Source organism: Populus euphratica, unplaced genomic scaffold (assembly GCF_000495115.2).
Source record: "Populus euphratica unplaced genomic scaffold, PopEup_1.0 scaffold176.1, whole genome shotgun sequence".
Taxonomy (NCBI): Eukaryota; Viridiplantae; Streptophyta; class Magnoliopsida; order Malpighiales; family Salicaceae; genus Populus; species Populus euphratica.
In genome coordinates this window covers 370,505-384,424 of record NW_011500058.1, presented here as the reverse complement: position 1 = coordinate 384,424, position 13,920 = coordinate 370,505, and the positions used below count along the sequence as shown (strand labels likewise).

The window sequence follows — 13,920 nt, the reverse complement described above, 5'->3', positions numbered from 1 at the left end:
TATATATATATATATATATATATATATATATATATATATAACCTAAAATTTAGTCTCGTAAATCTATGCCTCCATGATTAATCAAGCCCATCATTTAATTTCTCCATACCAGGACTAGTACTCATCTGAGCCCACGATGATTTTTATTTCTCTTCAACACCTGGGCCGTCATCCCCCTTCCAGTTGTGGACCCTTACTCGAACCCTTTACATGCCTCCATGATTAATCAAGCCCACCCTTTAATTTCTCCGATCTGAGATTTCAAGTGAGCAGAAGAAAGAGGCTCCCATGATTTGTTAGTTTTCCAGTGCAACATGCAATGGAGGGTTTGGGATTTGAATTAATGATGGATTGATCATCCAACAAATGGCAACAGGCAAATCTCTCACTCACCGCTAGAGCAGCAGCAGCAGCAGCTTCTCTTCTCTATAGATCGCTAAAAAGTACTTTGTGCTGTGATAACGTTAACACATGCCTGAGAAGATAGCCTCCTCCCTCCTGCAAATCTCAATAAAAATATTAATTGGACTGACATCTTTATTTTTTACTGCTAATAAGAACACAATCATTTTGGATAATACGATATCATATTTTTTTTTAACATTTCTAGGAAATATATTGCTTTATTTAATAATTACAATTTTATGTGATCGAATATCTATTTCTTTACCTAAAAAATTATATTTGTAAGTGTATTAGTTTTCAACACTAGTGCCAATGTGTAATTGTTCAAGCAATTTTAAGTGTATTAATAAAGAGGAAACATTAATACTTGAAATTTAGATATTGTGAGTTTTAAGGTTAGAGTGGTTAATGTGTTAAATTCTTTGTGAATGGATCCTCGACAATGAATCAACCAAAAACATGTCAACTACTTAAAAGATATTATGTTTTTCGGGGATTACATATTAAGTTGTTGCTCTCGGACGGTCCAAATCTCAGGGTCCATTTTGGTTAAACTAATCCACAGCCCACGAACTCAAGCACTTTCTTTCATCGTGGGAAACTTGCAGCTGTACATGCTCATTTGATAAAAGCCGAGAATGATACTGTGGTGAATCATATCACACATCACATCATGAGCGTTTCAAAGAATATATTTACATGGCATGATGAAAATCCATGAGAGGATATTGATTGTCCATCACAGTTGCTTTCGCTCATAATTTGGCCGGTTCCTAATGTCAAAGCAAAAGGCTGGCCTTCTCAAATAGGAGGAGGAGGAGGAGGAGCAGAAGATGATGTATCAAATCCGCTGTGACCATCCAGGCCTAAACGAGGAAATTAAAGAGACCGAGGCATCCAGGGGCCCTTGCCCTATGGAAAGAAAAAACACACACAAAAAAGAAGAAAAAAGAAGAAGGAGGGTGGTTCCCACCCTGTACTCATTTTTTCCTTGAACGATGATATTACTTTGCAATCCTGTAATTACAAACTTACAAGTGGTAGAGGTAATAAATCAAACAATCATGATCCCACCAGATATGGATGAACAATAAAGTTGGTACATCACTAATTATGCTCGAAACAGTAAGAAAAGGTGGTTTAATGCCCTAATGGAGTCCCACATCAACAATATATATCTGAGATGCAATCCAAATTAAGGTCGAACAGGTGAAATTACCAGCATGTAATGTCTGTCATTACTATTATTTTCATATCAATTTACATGTATAATATTCATTCTTTGAGCTACCTTAAAAGCACGCACCCTTTAATATCAATTTAAAAGCATGTTTTTTTATCTCCTTAAGAAAAAGAGTGGTTGTAGAATCCAAACTCAAGATTAATTTTCAAAGAAAATAAAACGATAAGAGAAATGTCCAATCTTGGGGGGGTATCTTTTCTTGTGCAAGCAGCGCATGCCGAACCCTAGATATTGCATAAAAGGGGTGCCGTGCTTATGCAAATATATCTAGGTGTGGACTGTGGAAACTAATAGTGTTCAGAATACGTCTTTTCGAAGCTAACCAATTCCAACTAACGTCCCTACCACCCGCATTGAATTCTCACATACATATATCTTGGACGCATTTTCAAAGAAACTTCCCCCCCACCCCCCTTCCCTTGCAAACGCTCTGTACACATGAAGAAGAAGAAGAAGTCCTACTACAAGTCAAATATTTCGGAAGGGCCCAATCCACGATCCCTTTCACTGATTGCTATTACTGTTACCATCTGGACGCCCTTTCCTTTTTTCACCCACTTAATTAGACCTAGGGGAATATTATTGTCTCGTCAAGACCAGCCTTTCTTCGTTTGCCTTCTCTTATGGGGGGCGGGGGGGGCTGACTCCACCACCACGCCACCCCTTTCAAATTTTCAAAAGAGAAATCAAATGCCTTCATTCAAACGAAACGGCTCCCCCACGTCCTACAGGGTGATCAAATCGGTTGTATTGTCTCATCTGTATGACCAAATTAGTGATTCTTCTAAGAATATTAATTATACATGAGAAAGAAGAAGGCAATATATACGTACCCCATGAATCAATCGTTACAAGCAGATATTAAGCATGCAATTAAACGAACGAATTGTTGAAAAGAAGTAATAAATGGACGACGCTCGTGTGGTAAAATGAAAAGGACAGTCGGGGTTCCAGATCCAGTTCCAGTTCCAGCAAGCAGTAGCTAGAAGCAATTAATGACGACCAACACTGATGCCAAGCAGTCTTCTTGGCTCTGGTTGAAGGGACACACACACACACACACACACTTGAACTTGATAAACAGTTCGGTGATCATTTAAAAAAGAAAAACCAACAAGGAAGGTATGTAAGTCTACAATGAAAAAAAAAAGAATATATAAAAGGGATGGTCCAGAAATCTGCCTGCTTTCTTTGCGAGGATTCCGCTGTTTTCTATCGAAAAAGCATATGCTCATTTTTTTTTAATTAATCATCATTGTCGTATTTAATTTCTAGTTTAAGCTTCACATATTAATTAATATATCTCTATGTAAAGTTGATGATAATAAAGTCTCAAATTTCTACCAAATTATCTATCCATCTTATTACAGGGAAAAGGACCTCGTCTCATATTTTGTTCATGCGTTGTGGGGCTTGTGACTTGCGGGGGGGGAGATGGGGGCCTGTTCTTTTATTTCTTCTTTATACGTGTAAAGCACGAATCTATATGAGATCGTATGTGAATTTCTCTCTCTGTCTCTCTCTCTTTTTTATCATTATATATCATCATCATCCATTGAAATCTACATTTCTAAAAATATCTTCGACATACATCAATTTAGTATATTTATAAAAATAAAGTCTCTCAATCATCAACTCAAAATTAAAATTAAATTAAAAAAATCGAAATATATCAAAACTTTCTCAACTCCAAACTTATCCTGTTATAATATTCTACGAGAAACGCGAAAACACTTATAACTAGGAAAGGAAAGGATAGGATGCACTCGTGTGGTGTGAATATAGAGACAAAATGCTTCCCCGCTCACCCCTTCATCTTCATATATGATTTGGTGCTTTACAACAAAAAGCCAGAATTAATGCATGCCAGATATATCCATCCATTATAATTCATAGCCATCTAGCCCGACGTCCCGCGCCCCGTGCCTGCCTGCCAATGCTTAGTTTTCTATTAATAATTTGTATCATCTTTCAAGAATATTTAATTAAAGATTTCTATATATACATGTTGGTAATTATGTGTGTGTGTGTGTAAACGTAGAGAGAGAGAGAGAGAGAGAGCAGGGCTGCGTATATAGTATAGGGAACCCACCACTTTCCAAGCAAAATGTTGTCCCTTCCTATACATCCGATATCCCTATGCCAAGGGATTCTCTATTTTTTTTATAAAAAAAAATCTCACATGCTAGGGTTTTATAATCTAATTAATCCTTCTTTCAGTTTCATCATGATGTAAGATTGATGCGCATGCATTCTCTTATGCTGCCTTATCTAATTAATTAAGTCTCTTTTTGTTCATATACACACACAATAACCATTGACCTAAAACTAGACAACAAACAACTACATGTAATTTTTCTCTCTTAATTAATTTCTCTTTGGGTCTATATATCCTACCTAACGTTACTACTTCTTATTCTTCGGTGGTTAGGACGTTGTTCTATTTCTCATTCACCATGGCTTCAACTACAAATTAAATTACGAGAACTATATATATAATGTATTCCCTTGTTACGTTTATAATATATATATATATATATATATATATTATAAACGTAACAAGGGAATACATTGACAGCGTTGCCCTTACAGTCGTCGTTGCTTCCTTCTTGCAACCTAGCTGATCTATGTATTGTATCAAACAATAAGTAAGAAAAGGTGATGAATTGCCTCTCCGGCACGCCAGTACAACAACAGAAATATATACTTGAGTCAGTACTGGATTGAATCTCCGGTCTTTCAAATTGAATTCGATGACTAATTTAAATCATCATTGAAGATTATTTGGGGATAATAAAAAGTAAAAAGGAAAAAGAGGGGTTGGGGGGGATGCGTGGTCAAGAATATGTATATAGTGACAAAACGGGTGAGCTAGCTAGTGTCCTGTGCCATGCTGAGATGTATGTTGGGGTAAAGAGCTACAGTTTTCTAGTTATTATACATGATGAGTGGCTTGTAGTTTACTTAATTAGAACCTAATTTAATCAATTAGTCTGATGGGAAATGTGAAGAGAAGGAAGTTTTGGATACAGACACTGTACAATTACTGTGGAGAATGATGTGATAAATGGAATGGCTATTTTTGGTTTCTAGCACCCTTTTTAAAAAAAAAACAAAAACATTGAAAAAATAACATAATTGTGAAAAATTAATAAAAATAGAATAGTTTGTATATGTTACTGCAACTTATATAATTTGTTGCTATTTATACTAATAATATTTAAAAAAAAATATTAAATGAACATGAGAGAAAAAACAAAAAAAGAAGATCATAAGAACATATTCAATACTAGTATAATTAAAAAGATTTTGTTGAGATAAATTCACCAATACTAAAATAAATCATTAATAATAGGCTGAGTGGATTATATTTAATAATTAAAGATGAAGAATGACATTTTTATTTTGTATGAAAATTGTAATCCACTTGAATATTATTGATAATAATTTTTTAGTATAGTTATATTTATAGATGTATTAGAAGATGCTGGTAATATTTAATGGGAGCTTGGTTCCACAATTTTTTTTCAGTTGTTTTAATTAACTATGTTAAGTTTTTTTAAAAAAGTTTATAAAATATAGATAAATAGATAGAGAGACGTACAAGCAAGACAAAAACTCCTCTGGCTCCTGCTCCTGGTCCTAGAAAAGGTACACACAGTTTGGGAGAGAGAGAGGAGACGAGAGAAGCACATCCAAAGTTTGACTGGACCCGAAAAATGAGAACAAAATTTTAAAACAAGTGGGGGAGCAACAGATTCACATCTCCCACAATTCACTCCTCTCTTTTCCTTTTCTTTTCTTTTCTTTGCGCCCTCTCTCTCTCTCTCTCTCTCTGCTCCCTTGCCTACCCCCGATGCACCACCATTCAACTTGTCCTCTTGAGAGACTCACTACTTCTAATATTCTATTCTCTCTCTCTCCTTGTTTCTGAAATGTGTGTGCGTGTGAAGGTGTCACTTTACTTGGTCTTAACAACATGAATGAATGACATCTTTCTATTTCTTTCTTTAGTTTTTATGCCCACTTTCTTTCTTTCTTTTCCTTTTCCCGAACGAAACGAAACGAAAACCCTCCCTTGCCTTGCCCCTGGGCTGAGCAGCCTGCCTCAGCAGCCATACTTGTACTTGTTCTTGCTTTGCTTCCTTCAAGTGGTAATGCCATCGCTCGTACCAGGATATGTCTGTCACACGTCGGTAATGCTATCTGTCAACAAGTGAAAGCCGACATTACTTTCTCTCTGCACATCGTACCCCTCCCCTCGCGCACACCCTCTTCTGTCTTCTTCCTTAACTGATCCTGGGATTTCCTTAGACTTAATTTGTACTCTACAAGCAACCATCACATCACCTTCCTCTACTTCATAACCACTCCAGGTAAGTAAATTTCCCCCCCCTCTTCTTCTCTTTTTTTATTTTTCAGGAAAAAAGGTTTGGAATTTAGTCCCACTTGATTACTGCCTCTCTGACGGTGATTTCTACCATCTCTTTCTTTTCTTAATTTATTCTTAATTACTACTTTATCTTCTTTTATTTTCAGATTTTCAAGCAACAAGTCAAAGTTTGGAAATTTGGTGACATATGAAAACCCCAGAAGGAGATTTAATTAACAGCAGATCTCTGAATGCGCTGAGAAAAGATGCTTCTTTGATTGCAAGGAAGATTCAGAGAAACTAACAGACAGAAGAAGGGAGTGATTAAGCTTTCCTTTTCTCAAGATTGATTCAACTGCAATTATAATGCAGAGAGAGCTTTAGAGGGCTAAGTGAGAATCTTGCATGTTGAGCCAAATCTGAACTCTCAGATTAACCCCAAAAGGCTAAAAATAAAAATAAAATGAAGAAACACTGGAGGATATCATCACAAAGGCAACCACCCAAAGCCATGATTAGAATATTTGGTTATGTATTGCTGTTGCTGCTGTTATTTATGCCATCATCATCACAAGCCAGAGAGTTATCTTCACAGCAAAGTAGCAATAATGAAGTTGTGGGGTTATTAGCCTTCAAGAAATCCTCTGTTCAATCTGATCCAAAGAACTTATTAGCCAACTGGTCTCCCAATTCTGCAACTCCATGTTCGTGGTCAGGCATCTCTTGCTCTCTTGGTCATGTCACCACTCTCAACCTCACCAAAGCTGGTCTCATTGGAACCCTAAACCTCCATGACCTCACTGGGGCCTTGCAATCTCTCAAACATCTTTATTTGCAAGGAAATTCATTCTCTGCTACTGATCTTTCTGCTTCCCCATCCTGTGTTCTTGAAACTATTGACTTGTCTTCAAACAATCTCTCCGACCCTCTTCCAAGAAACTCCTTTTTAGAGTCTTGTATTCATCTCTCTTATGTTAATCTCTCTCACAATTCCATTTCTGGTGGTACCCTTCGATTTGGTCCTTCCTTGCTACAACTTGACCTCTCTCGCAATACTATTTCTGATTCTACCTGGTTGACCTATTCCCTTTCTACCTGCCAGAACTTAAATCTTCTCAACTTCTCTGATAACAAGCTATCTGGAAAACTTGGAGCAACTCCCTCGTCTTGCAAGAGTCTATCCATTTTAGACCTATCATACAATCCATTCTCTGGGGAGATACCTCCAACTTTTGTTGCAGACTCTCCACCATCTCTCAAGTATTTGGATCTCTCACACAACAACTTCTCTGGCAGCTTCTCCAGCCTTGATTTTGGGCATTGTAGCAATCTTACTTGGCTCAGTTTGTCACAAAATAGGCTCTCTGGAGATGGATTTCCATTTAGTTTGAGGAACTGTGTGCTTCTACAGACGCTTAACCTCTCCCGTAACGAGCTAAAATTCAAGATTCCTGGTTCCTTGTTGGGGAGTTTAACAAATTTAAGGCAGCTGTCTCTGGCTCACAATCTGTTTTATGGTGATATTCCTCCCGAGTTGGGACAGGCGTGTCGAACTCTACAGGAATTGGATCTATCAGCAAACAAACTCACAGGTGGCTTGCCGCAAACTTTTGCATCGTGTTCTTCTATGCGAAATCTTAATCTTGGCAACAATCTGCTCTCAGGGGATTTCCTTAGTACTGTTGTGAGCAAACTTCAAAGTCTGAAATATCTGTATGTTCCATTCAACAACATCACTGGTACTGTGCCTCTGTCTCTTACAAAGTGTACCAAACTTGAAGTGCTGGACCTCAGTTCTAATGCTTTTACTGGGGATGTTCCTTCTAAATTGTGCTCCTCGTCAAAGCCCACCGCGCTGCAAAAGTTACTCCTAGCTGACAATTATCTATCAGGAAAAGTTCCACCAGAGCTTGGAAGCTGCAAGAACCTGAGGAGCATTGATCTCAGTTTCAACAACCTAATTGGACCAATTCCCATGGAGGTTTGGACCTTGCCAAATCTCTTGGACTTGGTTATGTGGGCAAACAACCTTACTGGTGAGATCCCGGAAGGCATCTGTGTTAACGGAGGAAACCTCGAGACTTTGATTCTCAACAACAATCTTATCACAGGAAGCATTCCGCAGTCCATAGGCAATTGCACCAATATGATTTGGGTTTCCCTTTCCAGCAACCGGCTTACCGGAGAAATTCCTGCTGGCATTGGAAATCTAGTTGACCTGGCTGTTCTCCAAATGGGTAATAATTCACTTACCGGGCAAATACCACCAGAGCTTGGCAAGTGTCGGAGCCTCATTTGGCTTGATTTGAACAGCAACAACCTAACTGGTCCTCTTCCACCTGAGCTTGCAGACCAAGCTGGTCTAGTTGTTCCTGGAATTGTTTCTGGGAAGCAATTTGCATTTGTAAGAAATGAGGGCGGGACATCATGCCGAGGAGCTGGGGGATTGGTTGAGTTTCAGGGTATCCGGGCAGAAAGGCTGGAAAATCTTCCTATGGCTCACTCTTGCTCAACAACAAGAATTTACTCTGGCATGACAGTTTATACATTCACCACCAATGGCAGCATGATATTCCTTGATCTTGCCTACAACTCACTGTCAGGAGATATCCCTCAAAATTTTGGTTCAATGAGTTATTTGCAGGTCTTGAACTTGGGGCATAATAAGCTAACCGGAAATATTCCAGACAGTTTTGGAGGTTTGAAAGCAATTGGAGTTCTGGATCTCTCACACAATGATCTCCAAGGATTTCTGCCAGGGTCTTTAGGGACTCTCTCGTTTCTTAGTGATCTTGATGTGTCGAACAACAACCTTACTGGTCCTATCCCTTCTGGGGGGCAGTTGACAACTTTTCCTCAATCCAGGTATGAAAACAATTCTGGTCTTTGCGGTGTGCCATTGCCCCCATGCAGCTCTGGAGACCACCCCCAAAGTCTTAACACTCGGAGAAAGAAGCAATCCGTGGAAGTAGGTATGGTCATTGGCATCACATTTTTCATCTTGTGCGTCTTTGGTCTTTCACTGGCTCTCTATCGAGTAAAGAAGTACCAGCAGAAGGAAGAACAGAGGGAGAAGTACATCGAAAGTCTCCCAACTTCAGGTAGCAGCAGCTGGAAACTTTCAGGTGTCCCCGAGCCTTTGAGCATCAACATTGCCACATTCGAGAAACCTCTACGGAAGCTGACTTTTGCCCATCTACTTGAAGCTACAAATGGTTTCAGTGCTGATAGCTTAATAGGGTCTGGTGGGTTTGGAGAGGTATACAAGGCACAACTAGGAGATGGTTGTGTTGTTGCTATAAAGAAGCTGATTCATGTCACAGGACAGGGTGACAGGGAGTTTATGGCAGAAATGGAAACTATCGGGAAGATCAAGCACCGAAACCTGGTTCCTTTGCTGGGTTATTGTAAAATTGGAGAGGAGAGGCTTCTTGTGTATGAATACATGAAATGGGGGAGTTTAGAGTCTGTTCTTCATGACAGGTCGAAAGGAGGATGCTCAAGGCTTGATTGGGCAGCAAGAAAGAAGATTGCAATAGGGTCAGCAAGAGGCCTTGCTTTCCTTCATCACAGCTGCATACCTCACATTATCCACCGTGACATGAAGTCTAGTAATGTTCTTTTAGATGAAAACTTTGAAGCGCGGGTATCTGATTTTGGAATGGCAAGATTGGTGAACGCCCTTGAAACACATCTTAGTGTGAGTACACTTGCTGGAACTCCAGGTTATGTGCCCCCTGAGTATTATCAGAGCTTTAGATGCACATCAAAAGGGGATGTCTACAGCTATGGTGTCATACTTCTGGAGCTCCTCTCAGGCAAGAAGCCAATAGATTCCGCTGAGTTTGGTGATGATAACAACCTTGTAGGATGGGCAAAGCAGCTATATAGAGAGAAGAGATGCAATGAGATATTAGACCCTGAGTTGATGACACAAACATCTGGAGAGGCCAAATTATACCAGTATTTGAGAATTGCTTTTGAGTGCCTTGATGACAGACCTTTCAGACGGCCAACCATGATTCAAGTTATGGCCATGTTCAAAGAGCTTCAGGTAGACTCTGAAAGCGATATCCTAGATGGTTTGTCATTGAAAGATGCAAGTATTGATGAATTCAAGGAGGAGTCTAGTTCATGATGTTTAGCCTTCGATTGGACTAGAAGTTGTCTTTGGCACCTTTACTGTGCTCACCTGGAAGTAGAGTTATTTGCGCTGCTGAACTGGATATGGGCTAATCCTTCAAATTTCAGCTACTGTAAATAATAGAATGCTGAAATGACAGAGAGAAAAGTAGCAGGGAAACGGGGAGAGAACAAAGGAAAGGGTCCTCCGGTCGCTAAACGATCAGTAACTTGATACTTTTTCCTTTTTTTTCCATTGATCATCATGGTTATTACAAAAGACTTGAAACCTTGTCTCTTCACACGAGCTTCTTATTCTGTCACAGTTTTGCTAACTGATGTTCCACTATTTGTTTGTTTATTTCCAATTATTGCTGTTTATAGGAAGCTATGATTTTAGAAATGAACACACTGTTTTGTAAAGTTGTAGTGATAGCATTGTTGGAAAGTAAACCACAAGAGTATTGCTTGCATTTAGTAGCTGATGAGTAAATCTTATTAAGTTTTTATAAACATTGTTATGTTTAAGATAGCATGGATCTAACATTCATACAGAACCTAATATACTTGAACTTGGTGCCAAGTTCAAGTGGTAGCTTCCTAAGTTCAAGGTGGTGTTGGTGTAGCATGTATGCTAAATCCAATATACTTGGACTTGATAACAAATACATAGGTGACATGGGTTTGACATAAATTTGATAACAAATATATAGGTGACATGGGTTTGATATGTATACCAAGTCCAAAACACTTAGACTGGATAATGTTCCAAGTTCGAGATAGCGCGAGTATGACATGTATGTCAGATCTAAAATGTTTGAACTTAGTAGTTAGTCAAGTCCAAAATAATTACCAATCCTTTCTTGGCATGTCTAAGAGAGTGATTAAGAACTTAATCTTTATAGACTTAGCTATATTTGACATCTTAAACTCTAAATCTCTCTACACCTTTTTAGGTATATAAAAATCCTTAATAAACCTACCATATTCTTATCAAATAAGGAATATTTATCTATCATTCAATGCTATCAGGATAATTACCCTATAAACCTTTCTTTTATAGACTATAAATATACAATGAGAGCTTTTTTATAAAAGGTTTACAGTCTTCAATTTTATTACATTTATAATTTCAAAGCATTTCTTTCTAGAATATTCTTGTATTTTTTTTTTAAAAAAAATACTTATTTAAGTATCAAAAAGTCCTCACCTTTACCAAAGAGGATCTTTTACAGGTATTAGCCACTGACAGCTTTAGCTTATCAAAGAATCAAATATAAGCTATCGATTACCTTGGCTAAAGAGAATAAAGAAGATTGTCAAGTTTAATTGATCAACCTAGGAGCCTTATTCTCATGCTAATTGGATTTTTTGAGACATCATCAATGGTGTCGTGTGAAAAATTGATTAAAAAACAATTAGTTTATACTTAAAACATGTTTTTAGCATTTCTAGGGCATGTTTTTAGAAAGCGGGGCAAATCAATTTGTTGCCCTTGGCTCTCCTACCTAACATGAGGTTCAACAACTCACTAGTCAGGTGCAACTCTTCACCTAAGCTATATTGACAATCTAAGGGCACAATCGAACCTTGCCACCGCAACAAGTCTTAACACCATCAACAACCTACATTGGCTTAACATTAGGGTCATCGGTTGTACCAAGAGCTTGTATATAATTTTATTACTTATAGAAGACAAGACTATATGATGTCCATGAAGGTTCCTCAATGGACTTGTCACACCATTGTCATATCCATGCACAGAGCAAATACTCCAAACACATATTCTTTAGTTACTATGGGATGGACATCAGTCACTCAGAATGTATAATCTTAAATAAAAATGTAAGTTTCTTAAATATGAATGACTTATTTAAAATGATCTTTTATTTTCTCGAAGTGGTCCTTTAGAAAGATAACCTCATCAATTCCCAAGGGATGAATGTAATCTCTCAAGTGTTATATGCATCAATCTCTAAGGGATAGACATAATCTTTCAAGTGCTATATGCATCAATCTTTAAGGGATGAATGTGACCTCTCTTGTGCTATATACATCAATCTCTAAGGGATAGACATAGTTTTCCTTGTACTATATGCATCAATCTTCAAGGAATGGATGTGATCTCCCTATTACTATATACACCACTTGCTAAGGGATAAAAGTGATCTCTTAAAGGGCAACATCTCCAACACAGTGTTGTATAAGGAAACAATCAAGAATTGTCCCCGGAGAAAAGAGAACATTAAGGAGGGCCAACAACCATGGAGTGTGGAAATATAAGCTATTATTATCCAATATTCGTCAGGTATATAAACACCTCTCACCTTTTATCTCAAAAAGATGATGATACATTTTTTAGCCAAGTTGTCACTTCCACCTTTTCTAAGTCTTTAAATGTGAAATAACATATTAAAGGCTTAAAGGGCAACTGATGTGTCAATTTTTTTTTTATTTTTTTATAAATAAATAGGTCTAACACGTATGTTGGATCCAATACACTTGGACTTAACAGTGCCCTTGGTTCAAGATGGTGTGGGTCTGGCACGCGTGCCAAACCTAATATGCTTGGACCTTGTAGTTAGCCAAGTCCAAGACTCTTATACTTGGCAGTACACCATATTTAAGGTGGCATAGGTCTGGCATGTATGCAAAATCCAATACGCTTGGACTTACAAGTCTAGTATGCATGTCAGACTTAATACAATTGGACTTAAAAGTGCGTCAAGTCCAAGGTGGCTTGGGTGTAGCACATATGATAGACCTAATGCATTTAGACTTGACAGTATGCTAAGTTTAAGGTGGCGTGGGTCTAGCATGTATTCCAAATCCAATACACTTGAACTTAGTAGTTTGCCAAGTCCAATACACTTGGACTTGACAATACACTACATCTAAAATGGCGTGGGTCTGGCATGCATGACAAGCCCAATACGCATAGATTTGGTAGTTGGCTAAGTTTAAGACATTTAGACTTGACAATTAACCACATCTAAAATCACGTGGGTTTGGCACGCATGTTAGACCCAATATGCTTGGACTTAATAGTCAACCAAGTCCAATGTGGTATGGGTTTGGTATGCTTATCAGACCCTATATTCATGGACTTGGTAGTGCACCAAGTCCAATATGGTGTGAGTTTAACACGCATGCTAGACCAAATACGCTTGGCCTTTACAATCAGCTAAGTCCAAAATTGCATAAGTCTGACTTAGAAGTGCGCCAAGTTCAAGGTGGCATGGATCTAACAAACATATTAAACCCAAAATACTTGGACGTGGTAGTGTATCAAGCCCAAGATAACTTGGGATTGACACGTATGCCAGACTTAAGGCGTTTGGACTTGGCGGTCAGCAAAGTCCAATATAATTACCAATCCTCCCTTGGCATGTCTAGGGGAGTGACCAACCTTTTTTGGCTCTAACCTTAGGAAAGAATTCGACCTCTATAAACTTAACTACATTTAACTTCTTAAACTCTAAATCTTCATACATCTTTTTAGATGTATAAAAGTCTTTTATGGACCTACCATATTCTTATCATGCAAGAGATATTTATCTTTCATTCAATGCTATTAGAGTTATTACCCTGGAGATCCTTTTTTATGAACTATAAATACATTATGAGAGGTTCATGACAAAAGGTTCATAATCTTCAATTCTCTACTGCATTTATATTTTTAGAGCATCTCTCTTTATAATATTCTTGTATTTTTTCTCTCTAAAAATATACTTATTTAAATATCAGAAAGTCTTCACCTCCACTAAATAAAATTTTT

The 13,920-nt window shown here is 37.9% G+C and overlaps 1 protein-coding gene across 1 annotated transcript; it reads left to right on the top strand.

The window, feature by feature from the left end:
* Positions 1 to 5,390: 5,390 nt before the first annotated feature.
* Positions 5,391 to 10,622, top strand: LOC105107963 (receptor-like protein kinase BRI1-like 3). The gene is made up of 2 exons (XM_011002089.1): positions 5,391 to 6,024; positions 6,188 to 10,622. The coding sequence occupies exon 2, from the start codon at positions 6,484 to 6,486 to the stop codon at positions 10,156 to 10,158; it is 3,675 nt and encodes a 1,224-aa protein (XP_011000391.1). The 5' UTR covers positions 5,391 to 6,024; positions 6,188 to 6,483; the 3' UTR covers positions 10,159 to 10,622.
* The last annotated feature ends 3,298 nt before the right edge of the window (positions 10,623 to 13,920 follow it).